This window comes from Arvicanthis niloticus, chromosome 5 (assembly GCF_011762505.2).
Source record: "Arvicanthis niloticus isolate mArvNil1 chromosome 5, mArvNil1.pat.X, whole genome shotgun sequence".
Classification (NCBI taxonomy): domain Eukaryota; kingdom Metazoa; phylum Chordata; class Mammalia; order Rodentia; family Muridae; genus Arvicanthis; species Arvicanthis niloticus.
In genome coordinates this window covers 94748322-94775601 of record NC_047662.1, presented here as the reverse complement: position 1 = coordinate 94775601, position 27280 = coordinate 94748322, and the positions used below count along the sequence as shown (strand labels likewise).

Below are 27280 nucleotides of genomic sequence, written 5' to 3'. Positions count from 1 at the left end.
AGCACAGCACCGAAAGTGTGTGTGTATGCTACTTGAGTCTTACACAGATACCAGGGATCTGAACCTAGCTTCTCTTGCCTGTACAAGCGTTTTACTGACTAAACTACTTGTATAGAGCATGCATGTGTTACTTGTAAACATAACACTAGGAATTTTTGTCCGTCATATTGACAAAAGAAACAAAGTCCAAATGATTTCTGTTTCATGGGAACTTTTAGGATCCAAGAGGCTGACACTCACTTCAGATACTGCACTCCATCAGGGGTGGCTGGTACGTTGTACCTTCTCATGTACTCATGCATCTCTGGGAAGCTCTGCCGCACATAGTCTTCAGCACTGCTTTCCCGGACAGTTCCAAAACGAAAGCCTTGAGAAGGATGATGAAGCTACCAGGGAGAAAAAGAAACGGCTCTAATATCCAATACTTGTGTAAAATCTTTTAATTTACCATTATGATTCACAATTCAGTAATTGAGTGTATTTCAAACACCTGGAGGCACTAACATTCACACACAATGTGCAGACGTACAGGTATATGCTTGACTGTATTCGTGTGTACAACAGTGGTTGTTGTTCTAGCCTTAAAAGAGACGTGAATGGCAAATTGAATGTAAAAACAGCTATTGTGCTTCATATTGAGAAACCAGTGAATGTTTTTCTGTTTTTTTTTTCAAGAATGTTTCTACACTTACATACACGTTATTATTGCTGTTTGTTTATTTTTGCTAAGGGCACCCAATCCATGATGTGCATGTGGAGGTCAGGGGACAGCCTGTAGGAATTTCATATCTCCTTCTACTATGTGGGTCTTGGAAATTGAATTCAGTTCATCATGGTTGATGGCAATCACCTTTACTTTAGTCATCTTGTTGGCTCCCTAGTAGAATTCTGTAGGCACTGTTCAAATTGACATGTAGAATCAGCATCATATTGAGAACTACATATTAAAATATATCTTTGTGATTACAAACCTCAGTGGTTAGAACTGTACCAAAGACCAAGTGCTCTGGAAAAATAACATGTTTTGAATACACTGGCCCAATGCTATGAATACTTTCATTTTATGTTACTAATCTTTGTTATATATCATGTTAAATGTGGTGAACTTATTTTTGGTGTCATGAATTGTTCTCTTTCCTTTAAGCCATTGCAGTACCTAGTGGTGAGGCACACTGTGTGTTTTCTCAAGTGGACAAGTGCCTTATAAAGACACAAGAGAGGAGGGGATAGCTGGAATGTCCTAGGTCTCCAGGATGCAAGGCCTTATAATGAGGGGGCACTGCACTGAGAGCCTCATCAAGACATCTGTCACTAAGGAAAATGAGGATACCACATATGACATCTTACTAAGTGAAGGCACAGAGATATGCTGGTGTGGAATCTAAAACACACATTTTGCCAAATGGAGGAGCTGGGATTGGGTCATATTACAGACGACATGTTCACATATCCTTTGGTCAGCAGCATTTCAGAGATTATTTTTTTCCACAATTGTTCCAGTAAGGCCTTTAACCTTCTGTGTTCTGTTTCACATTGATATATTTTACATCATTGGTATTGACCTGAAGCCCTGGAGATGAGTCTATGGATGGGATTTATGGACTTTATGAACCTCCTGAAATTTCAGCTACAGTTATACATTTGCAATTGTCTTGGAAGAAGACAATACAGAGCTGTTTTTAATGAAAATAATCAGGATTTAAAGTTGTTTAAGCCTCCCAAGCTAAGAGCTCACAGGATTTAGGAACATTTGGTTTATTTGAAGATGAATTAATTTTAACTCATACTAAAAGTCTAATAATGACAACAGTTAAATGATTTATATGTCATAACCTTATGGAATGTTATACAATATATACATTATGCTCGTGAGATGTATTTAATATAAGAGATGCTCTCACAGAAATGGAAAAAATTTAAGGTGCTTGACAAAAATTTCCTATGTATGTGTTTGATTAAATGCTATCATTTCCCACACGTTTAATTGATTTATTCAGGGTTTACTTAGCCCCCATCATGTGCAACTCTCAAAGTCATACTCTGTAACTTGAACTCTGATCCCCGGCTCTTCATGCTATTTCTACTGTTGAGTGTGGCAATATGACATAGCCTTGTGCTAATATAGTTACAAGTTCTTACATTTTCTGAGCACGTAACCTTAATGAGGCATAAACAGGAAGAACAGCTAACACTGAATGCTTATGTGCTACAAACATTGATCTGAACTCTTCACACACCTTATCCTGTTTAGTGCTCACAAGGGCTTTTGGGTAAGAGCACCATACCTTTACATGACCGGTGTGCTGGAGTTCAGTGAAGGGAAGTAACCAGATAAAATTACTCAGAGAGACCAGACAGAGGTGGGTTAGAACCCACGTCTGCCTGATTGCAAGGCTGGTGCTGTTATTTACCACACTATCCTGCCTTTCAGCTCCCCTGAACATCTGGATGAAACATTCACTAGAAACAACTCTGTAGTCTCCCTATCCTCTCCTTTTTCTCTCTCTGTGTTCATGTACATGTATGTGTGTGCGTGTGTGCATGCAGGCAAGAACTCAGCACTGAGTGTCTTCCTTGATCACTCTCCATCTTTGTTTTTAATGCAGTGTCTCTCATTGTTCCTGGAGCTCATCGACTGGACTAGTTTGGATGTTCACCAAGCCCTTCTGATCTTCCTGTGTTTGCATCCCAGGCTGGGATTACACATGCATGACACTTTTCCTGAGTTTTGCTTGGAGGATCTAAATTCAGGACCTTACGGTTATGAAGCAACACTACTTTCATCTCCTTGGCAGCCTTTTCTTAATATTCTCCTGAGTGTGCAACCCCAGGTCAATCCTCACACTAGCAATTGCTGCCCTACATCTTGAGCAAAGGCTTATCAGCCTTTCCCCCATGTAACACCCTTTCATCTCTTGAGGCCTGGATCAAGATTATTTGTGTGAAGCCTTTGGTCTTATCTCGTTTCACTTTCCTACAAACGCAGAGTGATAAGAAGAAAAGTAACAATGATCTACATGCTTACCTGTTCAAAGGCAACGTCTTATACAAACAAAACACTTGGCCCAGGTGTTTGCTTGAGCTGTTTTCTCATGCTGATGCATTTTCTCCATTGACCCTCCCCCCAAAAATCTTTGAATTCAGCATTTCTATTATCCTTCTTTCACAGAAAAAGAAACTCAAGGGCAAAAAGTTTGTCATCTGCCTGAAGTCACAGAGTTTGCAAGTACTGCTCCTGGGGTCTGACCTGAGAGAGCCTAGTGAAAACATTCGGCTTGTGATCACTATGGAATCCCATTTCTTTTTTGTTTGGAATCCCATTTCTCAAGCATGTCATACGATTCCCTAGCTTAGGTCAGTACAAAATTTACTACTTGTGCAGCAGGTGGTGAGCCAAGGTCTTTCAACATCTGTAATGACATCATACGGCAAGGTAAATGCTATTTCCTTTGTTTTTCAGATTGAGACGAAGATAATGTGCACATTTTCATTATTAGTAACTGACAAGATTTCTCCCTTTGGCTTGCAGATCTAATTTAATTCATTCATGTATCAGTTACGTATAATGACAGCGGTGCTTGCAAAGCCTCTGAAGCTAGTTAAGTTAGTTCATTTGATCATCATTCTCCAGCTTGTGTTGTTCCACTGACCTCTTCACACTTCTGCTTTCCCTTCAGTCTGTACTCTGTAACTTACTGTTTAGTCTACAATCTCCTTTCATAGTCCACAGCACTATTCATTACACTATGGGTTCCATAGGCTCCCTTTTACATGTGTCCTACATAGCACACACTCCAGTTGTGGTTCTAAAGTTAGTGATATAATTATTTGATTAGCATCTAGACTATCCGCCTTTCCTCAGAACTGGAAACTAAGTGAATCAGACCCATGTTTATTTTAATTAATCCTTGCCTTCTGCAATGGTTTCCCTCACATAGTTTCTCAATAAAAAGGTCTCGCGGTTGGCCAGGAAGATGATCAGCAGACAAAATACATGCTGCTCAAGCAGGATTCCTGAGTCTAGTTTCTGAAACCCATGTAAAGGTAGAAAAAGCAATCCAGCTTCACGAATCTGTCTTCTGACCTCTACATGTACATGTAGTGCTCGTGTGCACGCTTGTATGCACATGCGCACCCACACGTGTGTGCACAGACACAGTGGCACACATATGCCCACATACACATGCATCATACACAAGTACACATATAGCATAAATAAAAACTGAAATCTCTACATAACTCAAGAAAACATTAAGTGTATAGATTGCTAAGTGCAACTATTCTTTGAACTTGGGGGGGGGGTGGTGACAGCTCCATCTTCCCACTTCATAAAATGGTGCCCACAGTCCAACTTACTACGCAGGCTTTCCAAGTGAGTCCTGTCTTTAATGTGAAAGAGCCACAGGATCATTAACTACTAGACTTTCACCTTATATATGAAGAGAATCATTTCTGGGCATGTGTTTCACCACACTTCACTGCAGTAATATCTTTAGGGGTCATGGACTGACTGTAGGCAACTCTGCCTTTCTGGGCCTCCATTTCTTTCTTGATTTCTTCAGAGCACCATTTGTGCCTAGGAACTATGAGCTATGAGCTAGCAGACCCAGTCTGGCCTCTGGTGTTTTTCCTTTTCCTGCTAACGACTGCTTTTTCTCACTAGCATTTACATTGGCTTCATGTGAATCTGAGAAGCGGTAGATTTGAGGTTTTGAGAATGACAAGTTACTTCAAGTATTAACAAACAACCAGGCTACAGAATAGAAAGCATGGTACTAGCCAGACTAACTTAGATATGTTTCATAAACACATCTACTTCTCCAGTCCAAGTAGCCATGGTTTATCCCCTTCCAACCCACTCATGGCCTCCACAGAACTCAAATCTGGTCACGTTACTCTTTCCCTTAATGCTCATCAACGGGTCCTCGTGATTTTGGAGTAAAGTCCAGCGTCCATGTGGCCACCAAGTTTTGCATAGGTTTGATCCCGTCTCATTTCCAGATGCCTCATCACATGCAGGCACCTGATGCTTCAGTAGTTTCTCCACTTTATTTATTTATCTTTCACTTTTCATTGGACTCAAAACCATCTACTTCTTGCACATATATGCTCCTGCATATAGTCCTCACTGCCTGGGAAGACCTCTCCTTAGTCTCACAACTTCTTTATCCAGATAACTCCTGCATGTCACATCCACAAGGAAACCCTTGGAGAATGTCAGGCCACTTGTGAAAACCCCTTATTTCACCTAAAGCTTCAACTAGTGCTGATTATAGTGGAAACTATCTGTCACAGTTGTTACATGTCCATGAGAACAGGACCCATGCCTTTCCTCTTCATGCCTCCAACATATGTTATCTGCTGTTTGTTGATGTCACCATGTGAAAACCCACTGCTTGGTACAGAGGGAATGTTTGGAATGTCTGGGGATAGATGAAACACCATCCTCAGCATGAAATTCTCTCAGGTTTCGTGCATTACAAAGTTCATACATTTTTTTCTCATGTTTCTTTATAAACAAACCTGTTTTCTTTAATTGTTGCCTTCATGCTTTCAAAACAAGGTATTCTATTTTTCTGTGTGATATTCTAATGGAAAATTACAGTGGGTTTCTCAGTGGCTGCAGAATAATAGAACCATAAATGAGATCTAAGAAGTGATTGACACATCCCAGTGGATCACGTAGTCCATCCTGTATATCACTCACACAGGCAGGACTATGAGAAAGCGTGAGTCATCTGGGAGAATATAAAGGTTTGCAAAGAGCTACACAGAATTCCAGCTATCACCAGGGAGGCCCAGAGAGAGAACCATTATTTTAAGTTTCCACTAAATACTCTACCAGCTCACCCAATTCTGTTTATATTATAACCCACATCTTTGGGGCTTTGGGGAAATAACCTAAGGTTAAACTATCTATTTGTGTGTGAGTTGTTCAGGGTGAATGGAATACTGGACTCTACCTGTAGCACATAGAGAAGAACCAGACAGACAGTCCCAGAATGGACAGAAATGTCTCAAAACAAATGCAAGCAGGAAAGAGTTTCTATGTCCAAGGTGGCTATGATGCTTCAGATTTAGAGTGAGTGCAGTGTTCTCTACAGTTCACATTTGCACCTGCCTGAGATCAGTACTTAAGATTATACAACGGAGGTAGCACTGGGCTTGGTACAGTGCCTTTCAACTTGGGTAGAAAGGGCCACTTTTTAATTTCCCCAAATGAGCAATGTATACTAGATATTTCTAATTCTTCCCATGTGACATTGTTTTATATGCTTAAGCCCTGTGGATTCTACAATATTGAATTGTCTCAGAGTTCAGGGAAGGTTTTGTATGATTTATTCTTATTATTCATTTATGTATAAATTCATTTTAGAGATTGTACCTACTGTGGTTTCTTAACAATGAAGATTCTTTTACTCAATTCATTAGGTTTAGGTTAGAACCCAGGATTATTCATCAACAACTTCATAGAGCAGACTGGGAAGACCATGACTTTAGTTCCAACATCACTACTAAATGTACTGAATCTGCTTGAATGTCTCCAATGACAAGGATGTCACTCTGAGTCACAGAATATCCTACATATGAAGTGTGGCTTTGTGTTCCCAACCAGGCAATTATATATAAAATAATAGAAATAAAACAATATAATATTTACTATATGCAAGTACATCTATGTGTAACAAGATTACTATTTTCATTATTCATTATTGCATCTGAGTGGCTGAGATGCAGGCAGGGTATACATAGCATCTAAGACTTGCACAAGAAGATAAGGTGGAATTTGACTACAGCTTTCACTTGGAGCTCAGACTCATCTTTATGTAGGCTGTGGCTTTCACAACTTTGGGATTTTTGGCTTTTCACACCTGTAGCAGTCCTTGGCATGATATCATATTTAATTTATGAATGTTAGCCTAGGTTCCTCTGACAATTTGAATTATTGCATCAGGTCTAGGAATAGACTATGGGTCAGCAAACTATGGCCCAGAGGCCACATCTGGTCTACCACCTGTTTTCATAAATCATCCAATTAAAACATTTCATTAGATCACAGCAGATACATGTCTGTATTTATAGATGTGTATTACTGCTCAAGTTTTTGTGTAAAGTTAGACCCATAATTACTTGTGCTACAATTGTAAAATCACTTTTCAAAGTGGTTTTGGTCATCTATAACACATTTCAGATAAAGGATGGCTGTCTTCTAACCAGGCCACTGTTGATAATTACATAGGCACATGAGCACACCCAGGCTGTCACAGACAAACAAGGATGAATATTCACTCCCACTACTATTATACATGCTTTAAGTTAGGATATAGAAAAACAAAGTAAAAATTATTGTTTCTGGGCCCTTTCCAGCATTCTCCTAAGACAAGTGAAAGCATTTCTCATTCTCTAATTCTCTTTTATATATTATTTGTATTTTCTTCACAAAAGCTGCCTTTTCCATTTAGAGGTAATAAGTTAATTTCTCTTCCTTCACTGTCAGTCCAAAACCCATATGTTGGGTCAGCTAAACTCTAGTCAACAAATTTCCCTGGCATGACATCATATTTATTTTATGTGAGTGTTAGCCTAGGTTCTTTTGACAATTTGAGGTATTGCATCAGGTATTAATAGATTACAGTTCAGCAAGCTATGGCCCAGGGGCCACATCTGGTCTACCGCCTATTTTCATAAATCATCCAATAAAAACATTTTATTGAACCACAGCCAAGCCCATTCATTTACAGGCAATCTATTGCTGCTTTTGTGTTCAGATATTAGAGTTGAGAAGGCATGAAATAGACCATCTGATCACAAAGCCTGAGATATTTACTATCTACCCCACTGGATAGAGACAATATGAAGTCTGATCAGCTCTTCCATGCTCATATTTCCAATTTCCTTCTAGTCTGCTTCCAAATCTCAGTGGCCATTTAGGAAGAACCACAGTTAGGAAGAATCACAGTTGTGGGGCAGTGAGCAGAAGTTTAGACTTCCATGTACTGTTGATGTATGTAGGCTTTTATGTGATGGAGTCATACTCTCTCATCATGGGTATTGATTGTCCAGGTCCAGGTCCAGGTCCCCATGCCTACAGTCCTTCATTTCTTCCTATTTCTAGTAACAATACAATCACAAATGAAGTTGAAGCAACAACAGCACAAGACAATTTGTATCCTATCCCATAGGTACTGTGTCTTGGGGACAGCCATCATAGATCTGAGTTTGTGAGATGGGACCGGTGACACACCTACTTGGGTGCAGTCACTATTTGCTCATTTGATCTTTTTTTCAATGCTGCTCTATTCCTTTTGGCTGCATGTATTTCATCCCATTAGTTCTGGAGTTATTTCTTATTTCCACTATTTTAATAATGGTGATAGTTAATGCTTATTGAATATCTCATTCTAGCAAGCAGCCAAGATTTTAAATCACCTTGTTTAACCCATGTAGTGACACATATAGTCATCACCCCCATTTTAAAGTGAAAGAAACTGAAGCAAGGCATGGTTAAGCAGCTTGTTCAAGGCCATACAACTAGAAAACAGATTAAGGAAATGAACCCAGAACTTTCACTATCAGTCTTTAGTTCCTTTATCTCTGGCACATACTGTTGCTAGTATATTATTTCCTATTTTTTCTAGGACACAGATTCTTTTAGGGAGATTTTTTTTTGAGAAACTAAAGATAAGGCACACATTCCACAAATCTGATGATCAATTTTATCCAAATGACTAGTGGCAGCTTACAACAATAAGACAAAGTACAGATGCCCTTTGGGTCTTTAAGTAAGATGTTTATCACAGACATAGGAGCAACATTTGGAGTGTGCTGCTTACAAAAGGCAACCATACATATTATTCATTCACGAGACACAGGAAGCACTATGGTTCCAGCGTTCTGTAAAAGCTAGATGGGTTGTCTAACATCCCTAAGGCATTCATCCTGGGCCCTGTGAGGTTCAAAGACATACATTCAACATCCAGCAATCTTGGCAGGAAGCGTAGAACACATCTCTCTTCTTCCTTACAAACAGATTTTACCATTCCTGCATCACATGCCTGCACACACATTTTATGGTTGTACTTGTTGCCTTAGCATTTATTTTTCTATTCTACATACTTTGCATACAGGTGAAAGCTAGAAATGAATTAAAAGGGACATATTAAAGTTGAGAGACTGTAATAATATGATGTCCAGGCTAATGGAAAGATGAGTAGCCGGCATGTTAGAGACAATTTAATCCATTCACTTATTGTTTTTACTGATGACAACGCATGTGTCTTTTATTTATTTAGCACTCTACATGTGTCATGTGTCAAGGATTCTGATAATACCTCAATGTAGTTTATGTAATTTAAAGCATATGACAGCAACAATAAATTAAAATACCTGTTATTGTCATTAGCTTTCTCATGGCAGACTGAGTTTAAACACCCATCCCCATAGAAAGTCAGTCAGCCAGCCTAGACTTTACACTTCATCTGATTCCAGACACTCTGGGTCTACATGTACTGTATTACTTTTTCATCTAAGCACACTTAGGCCCATAATGAGAAAAGCAAATGACTTCCTTCATGACATACAAATAATGCAGAAGAGAGTAGGAAAAAAAAATCCCAACTCTAATCCCAATATCATCTGTCACATTCTCATGTTAATATGGCTGATAAAATAATTGTTCTTTAGAATATCTAGTGTTCAACCACACGCCCTCATCTACTGTTTATGAGAGTATAACTTTCTGGTCTTTATTCCACCCTCCAAGGAATAATTTCCAGATTTAAAATTGCTGTACAACATCTACAGAATACCACAGAGGGACCCATTTACTGAGCCTCTGGAAGTCTTAGTGTCTTTCTGTTTCATTAATAGCAATACGAGAGTGAAGCCCATTGTCATGGTCTCTGAGTCACATATCTGCCTTTAGACACCACAGAGAGAAGCCCAAGTGCTATAGGATTTCTGCAGAGCAGTCATTGCTATTCTGCGACAGCACTTCTGTGTATTTCTTTGTTTCCTGCTCTTCTTTCATGCGAGTCATTCGGCTTTGCTTCTTCTCTGTCCCTGGCCTTAATGCCTTTTTTTTCTGCTCATCTGATGTAGCCTATCCTTTTCAATTTAATGAGCCTCTTTCAATTGTCTTATTGAAAAATCCCCCCCAAATCCCACTTAAAACTGACATATAGACTAATGGAACAGAATAAAGAGCCCAGAAATAAATCCATGGATTACAGCCAACCAGTTCTCAACAAAGGTGCCAGGAGCACACACTAGGGAAAAGGACAATCTTTAAAAAAAAAATAAGTGTTGGGATGACTGGGTAAATGTATGAAGAAGACTGAGATTAGATTGTCATCATATTGCATACAAAATTATCTCTAAATGCATGAAATACTTAAATATAACACTTCAAACTATGAAACGACTATAAGAAAATACAGAGGACCTGCCATTTAACATTCACTCAGTTACTGATATTTGGGGATGAAGGCTTTTTATTTCTTTCTTTAATTTTACATATATGATTGTTTGCCTTATGTCTGTGCATGACATGTGCATTACTTGCAGAGGCCAGTAGTGGGTGTTGCATTCCCTAGAACTGGAGTTATAAATGGTTGTGAGTCACCACGTGGATGTGGGAAATTGAATGTAAGTCCTATGGATGAGCAGCCAGTGCTCTTAACTACTGAATCATCTCTACAGTTCTAGTGAGATTTTGAAATGTGGCCCCTAATAAACAGGCAACCACAAAGATATGTGGCCACTACTGCAATCATAGGATTATTGTGCTATGCTGGTCATTGATGTGGTTCATGGCTGTCATAGCTGGATAGGGTTGTTTGTTGCTTCCCTTCTTTGGAAGCTTGTATGTACCTTCTTGTCCTGTGAAAGTGAGTCCAAAGTGTTGGGGCATTCAACTCAATTCCATTTCAGAGGTCTCTGGTCCCTGTTTCTGAAGTATAAAACCCTTCTACCTCTAGAAGGTAACAGCTGTCTACCGGACTTAACACCTGCTCAACAAGAGGTTTACCATGCTTGGTACTGGAAACCTAGCTAATTTCTAATTATGAATGAAATCATGGTTATTGAAAGATAATATACATTCACTAAGTTACTAATTCAGCATAAACTCTAACAACAATTTACAAATATTTGTCCTTATATCCACAGATAAGTGTAGTCTTTGTCCTTCATCAAGAAAACTTCTCTTTTCAACAGAGACTACAGAAAACTACAACCACTCTAACTGCTGAACCTAGTCCCAGTGCCTACATCTACAAAACAGTCCTTCCCCTAAAGCTCAGGCAATACTGTGGATGAGGATGTGGGGGTTGTAAGAACCAGAGGATCAGGGTCTTTACTGTTCGATCATATCTTCCAATATCATAGGTTCCATTCATAAAGTTTTATCGACATGGCTGCCCAAATATGAGTGAGCTGAAAAGGGAGGACACCAAAAATCATGCCAAACTATTGGAGGCAGGGAAAGCCCACAGGCCTCAGATCTACACAAAGGACTACAGGCAACTGAGTAAACCTGGAAGCAGAAGCAGGAACAGTCACCCTCCCCAGAAAAATACACACCAATTGGATATTCAGTGCTAAACAGTCAGCCCTGAGAACATACATATAAGTAATATATAAACTCAACAGGTTATATGTGAGACTATAGATGTATATATAAGTATACATATGCATGCAGTAAAAATTGATGAATAAAGAGGTCATGAATTTAAAGGAGAAAAAGAAATGGCATATAGGAGGATTTTGAGGGAGGAAAGCAAGAGATCAACATGTTGTTAAATTACTGGTACAGAGACAGGAAGGAAGATCAATGGAATAGAATTGAAGAACCAGAAATGAACCCACACACCTATGGTCACTTGATCTTTGACAAAGGAGCTAAAATCACCCAGTGGATAAAAAACAGCATTTTCAAAAATGGTGCTGGTTCAACTGGCAGTCAGCATGTAGAAGAATGCAAATCTATCCATTCTTATCTCCTTATACAAAGCTCAAGTCCAAGTGGATCAAGGACCTCCACATAATACCAGATACAGTGAAACTAATAGAAGAGAAAGTCAGGAACAGCCTTGAACACATGGGCACAGGGGAAATTTTCCTGAACAGAACACCAATGGCTTATGCTCTAGGATCAAGAATTAACAAATGGGACCTCATAAAATTGTAAAGCAAAGAAAACTGTCAATAGGATGAAGCGGCAACCAACAGATTGGAAAAAGATCTTTACCAACCCTACATCTGATAGAGGGCTAATATTCAATATATACAAAGAAGGCAAGAAATTAGATTCCAAAGAATCAAATAATCCTATTAAAAATGGGGTACAGAGCTAAACAAAGAATTCTCAACTGAGGAATATCAAATGGCCAAGAAACACCTAAAGAAATGTTCACCATTCTTAGTCATTAGGGAAATACAAATCAAAACAACCCTGAGATTCCACCTCATACCAGTCAGAATGGCTAAGGTCAAAGACTTAGGCGACAGCAAATGCTGGCAAGGATGTGGGAAAAAAAAAGGAACACTCCTCCATTGTTGGTGGGATTACAAGGTGGTACAACCACTGTGGAAATCAGTCTGGTGGTTCCACAGAAAATTGGACATAGTACTACTTGAGGACCCAGCTATACCACTCCTGGGCATATACCCAAAAGATGCTCCAACATGTAACAAAGACACATGCTCCACTATGTTCATAGCAGTCTTATTTATAATAGCCAGAAGCTGGAAAGAACCCAGATGTCCTTCAACAGAGGAATGGATACAAAAAAATGTGATACATTTATACAATGGAATACTATTCAGTTATTAAAAACAATGACTTCATGAAATTCACAGGCAAATGGATGAACTAGAAAGTACCCTCCTGAGTGAGGTAACCTGTGGGGGGCTGCAACAGCAACCCAGTCACAAAAGAACACACATGGTATGCACTCACTGATAAGTGGATATTAGCCCAAAATCTCAAAATACCCAAGATACAATTCACAGACTACATGAAGCTTAAGAAGAAGGAAGACCAAAGTGTGAATGCTTTGGTCTTTCTCAGAAGGGGAAACAAAATACTCATGGTAGGAAATACGGAGACAAAGTGTGGAGCAGAGACTGAAGGAAAGGCCATCCAGAGACTGCCTACCTAGGGATTCATCCATATGCAGACACCAAACCCAGACACTATTGTGGATGCCAAGAAGTGCTTGCTGACAGGAGCCTGATATAGCTGTTTCCTGAGAGTCTCTGCCAGAGCCTAACAGATTCATATGTGGATGCTCACAGCCATCCATTGGACTGAGCACGGGTCGGGTCGGTCCCCAATGGAGAAGTTAGAGAAAGGACTGAAGGAGTGAATAGGTTTGCAACCCCATAGGAAGAACAACAATATCAACCAACCAGACCCCCCCCAGAGCTTTCGGGACCAAACTACCAACCAAAAAGAACACATGGAGCGACCTATGGCTCCAGCTGTATATGTAGCAGAGGATGGCCTTGTTGGGCATCAATCGGAGGAGAGGCCCTTGGTTCTGTGAAGGCTTGATGCTCCAGTGTAGGGTAATGTCAAGGCGGAAAGACAAGAGTGGGAGGGTGGGTAGGGGAGCACCCTCATAGAAGCAGAAGGAGGGGGATGGGATAGGGGATTTCCATAGGTGAAACCAGGAACAGGGATAACATTTGAAATGTAAATGAATAAAATATCCAATAATCAAAAATCAACAAAAACATTAATTAAAAATGTGTAGGCAAAAGTGAACAACCAGACATGGGATTATATTAAACTGAATATGGGGAACGAAAAACCATTACTAGGAGGAGATGAGTTACAGAATGGGATGATATGTTTGTAACTATACATCTCATAAGAGGTTGATTTATAAAATAAAGGAGGAACTAACAACATAATCGGAAAAGCAATATTGTTAAAACGATCAAAAAGACTGGAATAGACATTTATCAAAAGAGACTTACAAATGGCCAAGAGGCTCACGAAACCATGTTCAGTATCACTGATGATTAGGGGAATGTAAGTCAAAATCACAATGAGCTCTGACTTTACTTCAGTTAGCATGGCTGTTATCTCAAAGGCAAAAGTTTAACATGCACTGGGGTGAATGGAGTAAAGAGAGCTTTTTTACATTTTGTCAGAATGTAATTTAATATGTTTAATGTGGAAAGCACTATGAAGGTGTCTCAAAAATTAAAAACAAATCTATGATACAGTCAAATGGTCCACTATCAAATATACATCCAAAGAAAATGAAACCAGCATTTGTTATCTATGTGCCATGGATAGATAAATGGATAAGAAAGTGTGACACACTGCATATGTGCACACATGCACACATGCAGGCCACACGTTGAAGAATACTATCAGTCACAAAAGGTGAAATCTTTGTTCTTTGTAACAACATGGAGATCTAGTGAACATTATGTTAAATGGAATAAGTCAGATACAGAATCCTTACTATTAAATCCCTTACTATCTCACACATGTGGAATTTAAAATAGTTAACCTCACAGAAACAGAGTAGAGTGTGGTTATCAAAGATTGGGATCTGGATTGGATAGTTATTGGCTAAAAATTCACTGTTGGATTGGAAGAATAAAACAGGAGATTGATTTTTGGTGGCAGCTAATTATGATATATTCTTTAAAATGCTAAGAGAAGGAATGTTAAATGTGGTTACTATGAAAGCATTTGTGAGGTAATATATGTGTCAATTGGCTAGATTCATCCATTCTACAACATATATGCACTTTAAAATCTCATACAACACACAGTAAATACATATAATTTTATGCATTAGTTTTAAAAACAAAAAGTTTGGAAAATTATTTCCTTTCCTGTTGGATAATGTGTTGGATAAATGATCTAAACTCATTTGTCCCTTCCATGTAAAACAAATTATTTCACTAACATTGTCAGGTCTTCCTTCCTTCTTTCTTTCCTTCCTTCCTTCCTTCCTTCCTTCCTTCCTTCCTTCCTTCCTTCCTTCCTTCCTTTCTTTTTCATTTCCTCCTTACTTTCTTTTTCCTTCCTTCCTTCCTCTCTTCCTTTTTTCCTCCCTCCCTCCCTCCCTCCCTCCCTCCCTCCCTCCCTCCCTCCCTCCCTCCTTCCCTTCCTTCCTCCCTTCTATTTTCTTTTATGTTGCTCTGGCCGGCTTGGAATCTACTATGGAAACAAGGTTGGCCTCAAACCCAGAGAGATCAGCTTCCCTCTGCCTTCCAAATGCTGGGATTAAAGGTGTGTGTCTCTGTGCCTGGCATAATTTTTTTTTAAGTATGGTATACTAATAATTCACATGCTGCTGCTGCTGGTGGTGTCTCTCATTGTGTGTACTGTTTAAAAGCTTGATGGATTTCATATTTTGTAAATTGTAACAATCCTGTTAAGATGGTTCCATATACCTACCTCCCCTTCTACAACTTTTCAATGAGGTATTTCCATGTGGGCCATACTGGCTTTGGGCTCTTAGACTGAAGGGAGTGTTTTGTCTCAACATTCCCAGTAGTTGGAAACAGGTGAACCTTCTATGGCTGCTTCTATACCTATGCTTCAGGTAAGAATCTGAGGCTTGCTGCTGCTAATTAACTTGTCTGCACTTTTGGAGGCAGTAAATGACAGAGCTAGGCAGGTCTCTGCGTGTCTCCTGTTGATGTTCTGGATTGCTATCGTTTGCAGTTCACAACTTGTTGGCTTTTCCAGCCATTCCCTTTATTGCTGTAAGACCCAGTTCCATTATTTGCATTGTGGCTAATTGAAAGAGTTCAGCCAATGAACATGTAGCCGAGGGCCTTTTGAGGGAACTTAATATGCCTCCTAACAACCCTTTAGTACTAGTAGACACCAATTATTGTGTTGATTATGCGCCTTAGCCTGTTACATTTATCATCTCTGTTAGGTCCAAAAAGAACTCCAATTCCCCAAACTCCAGAAGGCAGAAATGAGCTGAACCTGGACTATAGGAGGATTTGTGGTCAGATAGAAGCCAGCATTCCTCAAGAGCTTGTCAAATCAGTTCTCCTCTGTCCAATGACTTATTTCCTTTAGTAAAGGCAGAATGGACACGTGGCTCTCTACTGACATATACTGATGGTTGCATATCAAAACACATGCTGGGCTCCAGCCTCCCTCAGTATCCCAAGTATCTGTTATATATCTCAAAGCCCCCACACTGGTCTCCTAGCCCTTCACTCCCCCCCTCCCCCAGCCACTGCTCTCCTTTATCCCCACTATTCTCACTGTACTTTCTTTTTTCTAGCCCTGATATTTCATCCCATCTCACAGATAGCCCAGGCCCTGTCTAGTCTGATGGCCATGTTTAGTCTACTCCTTTCTCTGCTCTGGAATCTTCCAGATGCCTCTAAATAGTATCTCTTCATCTCTGCCTCTGCCCCTCTGCCCCTCTGCCCCTCTTCCCCTCTGCCCCTCTGCCCCTCTGCCCCTCTGCCCCTCTGCCCCTCTGCCCCTCTGCCCCTCTGCCCCTCTGCCCCTCTGCCCCTCTGCCCCTCTGCCCCTCTTCCTCTCCCCCTCCCTTTCCCCTCCCCCTCCCCTCCCCCCTCCCATCCCCCTCTCCCCTTCCCCTCTCCCTCTCCCCCTCTCCCCTCTTCCTCTCCCTTCCCCTCCCCCTCCCCTTCCTCCCTCAACATTCTTCTTAACTATAGCATGGAATGATTATGTCTGTAGTTTCTTTACTGCAACCCCCAATACAATTTCACTTCAGCCTAGCTGCACCCCTGTGAGGTCAGTTTTGTGAATAACTCGAGTTCATTGATGACCAAAATGAAATTTAGAGATATAAAATAGCCTCCCTAGACTCTTTGGCCCATACACTCAGCAGTTATACATACATATATAGCTGATTCTAAGCCCCAACTATCATGTAAGATGATATCATACTTGGGATTTTCAAAGATAATTATGATCATAATGTAATCACTATAGTGCCATAATTCTTTAAAATATGTGATTCTAAGGTAAGCGGCAGACTGGGGCTTTGCACCAGGTAAAGTGGGCCCAGAGACAAGGCTATGAGGCTGCAGAGCTCCCAACGGGGTTGGGAGATTTCTTTAAGTTTCAGGTGCCCGTATGTTTTTTTTTCTTTAATGTATTTGGCTTGCAGTGCAGCCAAATTTCAAGGTGAATAATGACTTGTGGACTGTGGTACTCAAACCTTTCCCTTGAGTCATTGCCCATCACCAGCAGTGTACTGTAGCCTGTGGTCTGAGCCTGGAGTGAGGTCCTTGCTGAACCCAGAGTCAGCAATTCTGAGCTGATTAAATGCAAATGAATGAAAACAGCTATAAATTTACCGCCCCCCTCTAATGATGTAAGCCTTTTGGCACAAGTCTACCCAAATCCTTATGTTTTTATTTCATTATATAACTCAGAAGAATTAAATATCAAAACATGTTCAATTTGGCCTTCATTCAAGGTGGGCTGGATGAAAAATAATCAACAGAAGGTCGGCAAATCCCTCAGCAGAGACCTTAGGAAGTCAGCCTTAGAGCAAGGCTGCTCCAGCAGAATGTCAGTCAGACAGAAAGACAAAGTGCTGGGCAATGGCTAGAAAAGACGAATTTGCTCATTTTTTCCCCCTCTCTCCTAGAGTAGCCCTCAGCGTGAGAGACTGAATCTCATTATTTCATTTCTCATGGCTGAAGAGTCTGCTCATGGAATTTGCAATGGAGCCACTGTGATGGAGGGGATCTCAAAGATTCAGGCATCTGTTCTGAGTGAGGGAATTTAGAAGAGAATGCCTCCTCTTGTCCCTTCCTCCCCAGAGCAGCCTGCCAGTCAGGGTCTTCCCAGTTTTTTGTTTTTTGTTTTTTTTTGTTTTTTTTTTTTCCTGGAGGCCACATCGAAGCTGGTGAATGGGGTAACATTTGCTTATCTCTTTTATTCAGCACATTTGCTACAGTTAGATGAATCCCAAGAGCCGTAGAAGTAGCATTTTGCTTTGCGAGTCAAGCATCAGAGGACAGCAGCAAGTTGGGTAAAAAGCCACTGGCTTTCTCCTGCTTCTGCAAAGTGGAGTAAATGTTCACATGTAATAAAAATTGCAGTAATTCATTAAGTTTGCAGTTGAGAAAAAAATGAGGAGTAAGCAATTTGACTAAGGTTGGACAGCTAAGGGAGATATCTCATATGCACATGTAACATTTACACCTGCGTGCGGTCCAGCATCTCAGCACATAAACTGAGAACATGAATTGAAAAGTTCTTAATTTATGTGCAGGGACAAGATAGGTAAAACCTAGAAGAGTAGGTGAGCTGTCAGATCTCTCTCCCTGATCAGATAGGAATAGAGATAGTTGGTGTTACAGCTAATCTGGTCGTAGTGGAGAGAAAGAAAAGATGGGAAGTTGACTCTGAGTCATGAAATGATTTAATTTACACAATTATATAAGTTAAATGTACTTTATTAATTAAAACAATGTGATTGTGAGGTTGAAGATGCAGTTCAGTGCTAGGGTAGCTGCTAGGTGCACATGAGGTCCTGGATTCATTCCCTGCTACAAAAACAAAAATAATAATAAAAAAAACTCATCGTGAGTAGTAATTATTCAATCACTTGAAAATCACTGCCTATTGAATGAGCATTTGTTAAAAGTCATGATATTTTCCAGTAAAATTTATTTTGGAACCCAGAAACATCCCTTGAGAGCTAAATTAGTTTTGAAAAGATGAAAAAAGCTAGAGGTATCACCTACCCAACTTAAAAATATACCACAGAGCTATAGTAATCAAATCAGGATGACACTGTCATTAAAAACAGACTTGTAGACCAATGAAACAGAATAGAGTATTTATAAATAAATCTACACACACACGTTATTAACAAGTTTTTAAGGAAGATTCCAATAACAGACAATAAGGAAGGAAGCAACTCTTCAACAAACAGTGAACTGGCATTCATATGCAACAACGGAATTTGGTTATTTTATGTCATGTTCAAAACCTGACTAAAATGAATTATGGACTTAAATGTAAGCCTGACATGATAATCACTCTTAGAAGAAATCATAGGGGAAAAGCTTCTTGACACTAATTTTGACCATGTACTTTGGAATATAATTTGAGTGCACAGGCAACAAAGTATAAGTTCCACCAGGAACTGCTTCAAACTCAGGAGTTTCTGTATACCAAAGCAATAAACCAACAAGACAGAAGGAAAGGGGGCAGTGTTTGCAAAGACATAGATACAGATACTTCATGGAGACCAAGATCCATAGCAGGAAATCACATATTCATGGAACTCTATACTGGAAAACTAATAACCAGAATAAAAAATGAGCAAAGACATTAAATAGGTATTTTTTCCCAAAAGATACACAAACTATTACAGGTATATAAAAGAGTGCGCAAAACCATGGGCCACTTTATAAAACGTATCAGACCCTCCAGGAAGCGTTAGCTTATATCTGATAGGATGGTATTGTATGAAAGCCAAGCAATAGACATTGGGGAGGGTGTAAAGAGGAAGAAATTCTTGAGCAATGTTGGCAAAATTAAAAATTGCATAGCCATTGAGTTTCCTAATACTTATCACCAAACACAAAAAAGTTCAAATTATAAGCAAGATAGAGCCACCTGGTAATCTAGACACCCCTGAGTACATATTCAAAGGAAGAATTATTATACTCTGACTTCATTTCTGTATTATTCACTAAACCCAAGAAGTGAAACTCAACTTCCTGTTGACAGATTATGAGAGATTGCCGAACAAAGAAAATGTGATGTAGTGTGTGTGTGTGATATTATTCAACCCTATTATAGAAGAGATACATTAGCAAGGAAGTAACATATATATATATAGATCTTAAGTGTTGTTATCCTCTGCTCTCCCTAAAAGTCCTCTCAGACTAATTACATGAGGTTATAGATGTGTTAATTGTGGTCACCATGCCCCAGTGTATACAATATATCAAGCTGTCATGATGTACACCTTATAAACATTTATCACAATACGTATTGTCACAATAATGAATTAATTTGATTTTTACAGATTTGCTTAGTTATTAATTAAGAACTCTCAGTTTGAGTCAACTTTTTGTTTTTTTCTTTTATTCTTGCCACCATGCATGCCCTCCATCTATTACACTTGTGGCTGGCTTCAGTCCCTGGAAGGTTAGCAGACATGACATCAGTGCAGTGTTAGGAAAATGTCTGTGCCTTTCAGTCTGTGTAATAGTCCCTGCACCCGCCATGAGAAGGATGTGCCTTAGCTCAACCTTCTGCAGGATGACACCTGCAGAGCTGAGGAGCCTGTGTTCAGCGAATCACTGAAGCTACCAGGTATCATTCAGAAATCATCTGACTCTTAAAAGTTTAGTCTGGTCTAGATGACCTGAACCTGGTAAACTTGTGAAACCCATAAGACTTTTTGTTGTATGTCACTAATATTTTGTGGTTGTTTGTATAGCTCACTGTTGTAGAAATAGCTTCAAGTAAGAACGCGGAAACTGAGCAAAGATTCACTAACTATGGCTATTACCTATGCGGCTCAGCCTTATTTTGTTCTCTTGCTTTTTATCATCTGCAGACCCTGTTAAACTTTTAACTTTCTTTCTCAGTTGGTCCCTAAGTAAATGTTGATCTTCCCTTAAGACACAATTAGATGGCATTTCTTTGACCCGCTCAAAAAAGCTATTTTCATGGGTGACAAGTACATATTCATATTTTCTGCAACTGCAATGGGGTATGGTTAGTTGGTTATTAGTAATGTAATTTACTAAGAAAATATGTTTCTCTGAAGTCTTTTAGACTTTATTACAGGGCTTTGCTGTTATTTGGAATTTTATTAATTATTAGAAAGACTATGGATAAATAAATGAATAGTTTCTTGAAAAATATCAGCATGGTTCTTATTGTTCTTAACTATAATCTTAGGCTATCTGGATCATGTGTTATGTTCATGAACACAATTCAGTACACACACACACACACACACACACACACACACATATTCACACATGTATACCCACATAGATGACACACATGGGACATTGGTATGAGATGATAGCAAGCCTGTGAAGAGCCACTTTTAATATACAGAACAGAAACACTGACACACTTATTGGGAGTTAGCTCTGCTCATCACTGTACTAACATTGAAGAATTTATCAAATATTCAAAAATTGAGCATTTTTTCTATCTAGCATGCTTTTAATTTTAACTTCATTATACATTTCCTGTTCTTTCTACATTATTTTTTATATCCTTCATATACAAAGTATCTTGGTTGGCTTATTAGTCAGCTAATGAGGGACCCAAAACATTCCTTGTGTACATATGTGTATGTGGCTGCATGTGTATGTATGTGTATGTATGCATGTGTGCTTGTGTGTGCATGAGTATGTGCATATATGTATGTTCATATGTATATGCAGGTGTGTTATGTTCACTTGTATGTATGTACATGTCTTTTTTTTCAGATTCAAAATTTTATGCTACTTGCTTGGAGAGTTATTGTAAGTCTGTCAATTTTATATTTCTCAATAATACCCGTAGGATTCTTCTACCATTTAAAAATGGTAATTAGATTTACTCTGAAGACATAAGTCCAAGCATAAATTCTGAATGCTGTGAATGTTAGCTGTCATTCTTCCTGGAGAAGTCAGGATGTACTTGGCCTTGACATATTTATTGTTAAAGGTATAACAAATAACTGAACTGAATCCCTAGCTCCTGTATTCAAAATAACCTACTTCACTAATTTGATTGTTAACTCTGAGAGTACAAGAAAGTGGGGGGAATTTAGATTTAATAAATAATTATGGAGTAAAGATAAACCTAAAGGAACAGTGTTTCAGTGAGTTCTTTAGAGTCTCAAAGTTTAATTATTTGGCAGAGATAAAATTCAAACTCAAGACTTCTGACTTGAAACTTGAATTTATTTTTATTTTTAAACATAAAGCAAATAATTGGTTCTTTACTTTTACTTTTTAAAGAATTTTTAAAACTTTTGCTTTATGTCTGTGTTTATGTGTATATATATGTGTTTGTGCATGTATATGTGAGTTAATATGTGTGTATGTATATATGTATGTGTGTGCATGTGTGTACATGTGTGTGCATGTATGTGTGTATATATGTATGTATTACGTGTTAGCATGTATGTGTGTATGTATGTATGTATGTATGTATGTATGTATGTGTGTATGTATGTATGTATATCTATGTGTGTGTGTGTGGTTGTGTAATGTTTACCTGTTGAGGCCAGAAGAGAACACTCAGTTCCCTGGAGTTGTCATTATAGGTAATTGTGAGGTATCCCATGTGGCTTCTGGGAACTGAAGTCTGCTCCTCTGGAGGAGAAGAAGGTGATCTTAAGCACTGAGTCATCTTTCCTGCCCCTAAAGTAAATATCCACAAGCGTGATGTTCTTCACTGTTGTGAACATAGAAAGTGATCAGGATGACATGGAGTGGTCTCACTGGGTGTGTTCTATGCCACCCAATGAACTTCATAAGAAGAGATGGAGAAAAGAAAGAAAGTGAGGTGGGCTTTAGGAACCCCACATACCAATTTGTGTATATAGACAGCACCTTCTATACTGAGTTCTCAGGAGAGCTGGTGGTTCACTGCCTCCTACCCCCACTAGGTATCTAGGTATTGCTCCTCAGTGATGGATTGACAGGGTTCCCAGTGAGTAGACCCTGTACAATGCCCTGCAGCTATAGCTGCATAATTTTTTTGGACATCTTTGGACCTGGGACACCTTGAAATGGACAATCTAGCTGGTTTTTACATTTGCCTTCAGGGAAAACTAGTGGAATTAAACTTGTCTTTTATGAGGCTTGACTTTCTATCAGCATTTACTTTTTATGTATTCAAACTTTCCTCTAATATACATAATTGCTGAAAGGAAAAAGGCTGTAGAGCAGTCATGAATTATGGCTTTTAGGGGAACGTACACCGCAGTTAATGTTGCAAGGCAGCTTCCATTATAATCCTCTGTTTTCACATCCTTGTGATTTTTCTTGGTAGGGGGTGGAGTGAGGAAGAAGAATTTTCCTTTGAGCTAAAATTTTCCATGGCTTGACTCTGCCCAAGGTGATTTTAAGAAGCAAAATATTTGCACAAATATTTCCATTTATTATTGTCTTTGGAAAATGCTGCTCATTTTCACTCTAAATATTAAGGCATAAATGTTGCAAGTCTCATTAAAGCTGGCCCTCAGATGCTTCTTTAAAATATTAGTTGGAGCAATGTCCAACTAATATATTAAAAGAATTACAATTACCAGTGGCAAGGCTCTTTCTTTTGATAACTATGTCAGGATCTAACAATGGCTGAAATGGTTTAGCATTTTTATAACTTGATGGTAATGTTTGCTTAAGACATAGCTTTTCAAAGGGGAAATAAATAATTAGGATAACTTTAGATTTTGAATCTGTGAGGAACACTTTAAAATATTCTCTATCTTTTTACATAATAATAATCAAGCTTTTAACTTTTTAAGTGAAGTCTGTTAAATGTGTTTATTGTAAATGACAGATTGTTGAGGCTTTTACTGAAAATATCGCTCTAAAAATTGAAGCCAACTTTTGGGAAGCAGAATTAAAAATACTTAGAACCAACTTTTCCTTTAGGCTAGGATCTTTATTTAGACCCCAGAGGCACATATTTAACTAAGGGCTTTGATCTATTGTTTTGTATCTTTAATTTGCATTCTCCTTCACTTACTGTTGACATAGTTTTGTGTCCTGAAACACAATTTCACTTGTGTCTGTTCTTTGCTTATGTTTGTCTTTAATGATTTATTCATATCTAATAATGTTAAAACTATGTTAGTTTATCTAGGTGTCTCAACTAAGAAATATACAAAACGTTGATATAATGAAGGTTGTGTTGCCACTAAGGTAATAATATAATTTGGTTGTTATAAATGATACTCAGATGTGACTTATGTGTTTACTCACAGAGATTTTCTGTTTGGTGACAGTCTTTGTATTCTCCTCTGAAATGAATCACATTGTCCCCCTAGGGAAGAGTTTCACATTGAATAACCTCTTTTAGACTTCTGAACCTATTGTTCTCTTCAGCACAGAATTTTATGATCTTATCTGGTTTTGTCATTGTAATTACTCTTTGAATATTATTTCTACAGTCTTTGAATCAATTCTTTTCCTGTGAGACTGTAAATGAAGTGTTTTACATAAGTGGATTTCATCACTGAACATTTTTGTCTGTCACACACACACATGTAAAATATGCATATATTATAATTCTATATTACAAGTAGTTTGGATGTTTCATTACATACCACACATAGTACATATAAGATATGCATATATAATATATGCATACATGACAAACGTGGTAAGTGTAATGCACTTAGATTCTGTGCACAAATTATATGAGTATATGTAATGAGAACTTTATATAGCCATTTATTTGATCCCCGTCCATGTTTATTCTGCCACTTTCCTCCTCCCTGTCTTTTTTTCTCAAGGTAGGGTCATATTAAACATTCTAGGCTGGCCTTCAACTCACAATCCTCTTGCCTCTATCTCTATCTTTTTTTGAGATTATAGAAGAGCCCTATCATGCCCAGCTTACTCCTATTCTAGATGCTTTGGATCCATTATTTCATATACAACTTTCTCATCTTTACCCCATTCCCTTTAGTATCTTTCTATAGCTCTTTTTTTTTTATCAGTTGAAGAGAGGCTGTGCTGTTTCTTCTTCTACTGTCCCTTTATTACTTCTTTTCATCTTCTTTACCTGCTTGCAATGATTGTGCTTCTCTGGTTTCCCTTACGATTCAGACTCACATCATTGTTTGGAGGTGTGGCCATTGTAGGGTTGCCTGTGCTTCAGTATATGGCCCCACACTCATGCACATAGGGACAACACTGACTGGGCTTGGCTAATTGTTTTTATTTTTAAAGCAAAGAAAGAGCAGGATGTGAAGTTGGAAAGATGACATGTTGAGTGACATCGAGGGAGAGGTAATGGGGGAGAATGAGAGATGAATGTGATCATATTTCACTGTATGCACATGTGAAATTCTCAAAGAAGAAAAGATTCAGATTCATCACTCAGCGATCAGTTTTGTGTTAACTTCCACAGGAAGCCTTCTTATTCCTCTTTTCTATAGGCCAGAGTTTGTAAGACATGGGCCGAGAGTTCTAACCATGGTCAGGATCACTCACCTTCTGGTTATGGCAATATCATGTCAAGTTCTCTTGCCAAAACAAAAGTTTTTGGAAAGTGGGGTTAGAGATCCGACTTCTCTACTGTTGTGGTCCTTGCCTCTATCTAAGGGCCAGACATCTGGTAACTTATACATATTTATAGAGTGGATGAAGGAATGAATTGCCTGCCTGCCATTCTCATTTTGAAAAATAATTTCTATGTTTAAAGTCATTAGTCAATATGACTAGGCATTTAATATAGCTTTCCCTATAATTGCTATAGAGGACATGCTAGTTATGGTACTCAATGGCTGAAAGCCTTTCAACAACTTTTGCCCACAGGAAGCTATAATTTCACCTTATGCTATCATAAACCACTCAAGGATTTCATGTAGTTACCAGAACCTTGAGCAGAAATTATAACCCTGAGAGCCCTCAATGCCTATTAGTCACTTGGAACATGACACAAAGCAAAATATGTTCTGCATTCTTGGACTTCAGTTTGGCTCTTGGTGTATTGATTGATAGAAGTCATACTTGACTTAAAGCAATCAGCATCCTGAAACTCAAGTCATCTAAAAAACCCACAGCTCACCAGTGCTAGATATATACCTAGTGATAATCAAATGCATGTATTATGAAGTTATTATTTGTTTTGGTAATTGATTTTCTCAGACAATGCTTTTTAAATGCTGAGCAAAGCTCTGGGAGATGTGGGCATCCTTACTGTTGTTTGATTAATATCTTTTTGGAAGTTATTTAAAAACAACAACAAACAGAAAACACTGGGTGATTGTAATAGTTCTGCAGTTAGAAAACCTGGATTTGATTCTCAGCTTGAATCTTGGAAAAAAAAATTGTGTTACTCTTCTAAGCTTCAGTCTCCTTCATTTTAAATACATTTACAGCCTCACAAAGCTGTGGCTATCCAACTGAGGTCCTGGAGGGAAGGAGGCCATGAAGAGTTTCACAGTGGAGTATGTCATTATTAATAAAAGGTATCCTTAGTGAGATAAAATTATCAATTTCCTAAGAGCATGCACAAATAGAAAGGAATTCAGTGGGTTGAGATAGAAGATGGTATTTCTCATATGTAATTATTTTTATTATTTAGCATTCAATCAAGGACCAGAGCCAGTGTTAAAGTGTGCTAATAGTAAAATTAGGGAGTGCAGGGCTAGCAGCTTTCATTTCTCCTGGGAAGCTCAAAACAGAGGTTTGTCAACTGATGTACAATTTGGGAAGAACCAGGTGAGAAGGAGTTAATAATAGTTCATCAAGAAACTTGATGAAGCCAGCTACTATCTCCACAAAGGAGAGGACAAGAAAGAAGCAGCTTACAAAGGAACTATTTTCTGAGAATTTTTAGAAAACGAGCCAGGGTGTAGGGCACAGAAAAAAGACTGGTTTGGGTTGGCAGCATGATGGGGGAGTTCTGTGTGAACAATGAAAAAAAAAAGGGAATTGCTTGGCTCTATTGTCTATAATGTCAAGAAGCTGAGCTAATATTGTACCTGGCAAGGTAGGTTTCACAGGCTAGGGGATGTCTAGAGCTAAGCAGCACCAAAAAAAATGGAAGCCACTGGAACAGTGAGCTTGTTATAAGGAGAACGAATGCAAAGGCAGCAAGGTAGAGGTTAGTCCTAGTTAATGTCATGGATTCAAGGGTAAAGGAAAGGAAAGAAGCCAGCAGCAAGAGGAAGCATGTCAATCATGTGATAGCTGATTAAAGACGACATTCCTCCTTTTGTGCCGTACAGACAAAACACCCAGGGATCTTTTTAAGACTGCAGATTCTGGTTCAGGTATACAGTAGGACCAGAGATTCTACAATACTGCATATGGCCTTGGAGATACCAAAACTGCTGATCCTTTGGAACACACTTCTGAGAAGAAAGGATCTATATAAAAGCTTTATGAATAAGAACGGGATTTGAGCCTGGTTGGGGGGAAAAGAAAAGGTAATGGATAACAATTAAACACAAGGGAGACTCAGAGAGTGACAGGGAGCTGAGGCTTGCAGGAAGCTGTACTGACTGCCTTCTACTTTGGTTTCTTTTTCAACAAAACTGATGGTTTGTGTCCCCATAAAATCCATCACAGTGTTCAGCGGTAC

At 38.8% G+C, this 27280-nt stretch overlaps 1 protein-coding gene across 2 annotated transcripts in view; it reads right to left on the bottom strand.

The window, feature by feature from the left end:
• The window catches only part of Grin3a (glutamate ionotropic receptor NMDA type subunit 3A), a 193270-nt gene that overhangs the window by 61295 nt on the left and 104695 nt on the right, over positions 1 to 27280 (bottom strand). For both annotated transcript variants that reach the window (XM_034503974.2, XM_034503975.2), the window contains exon 4: positions 241 to 386. In XM_034503974.2, coding sequence (XP_034359865.1) covers positions 241 to 386 — 146 coding nt within the window. The remainder of the gene's footprint in view (positions 1 to 240; positions 387 to 27280) is intronic.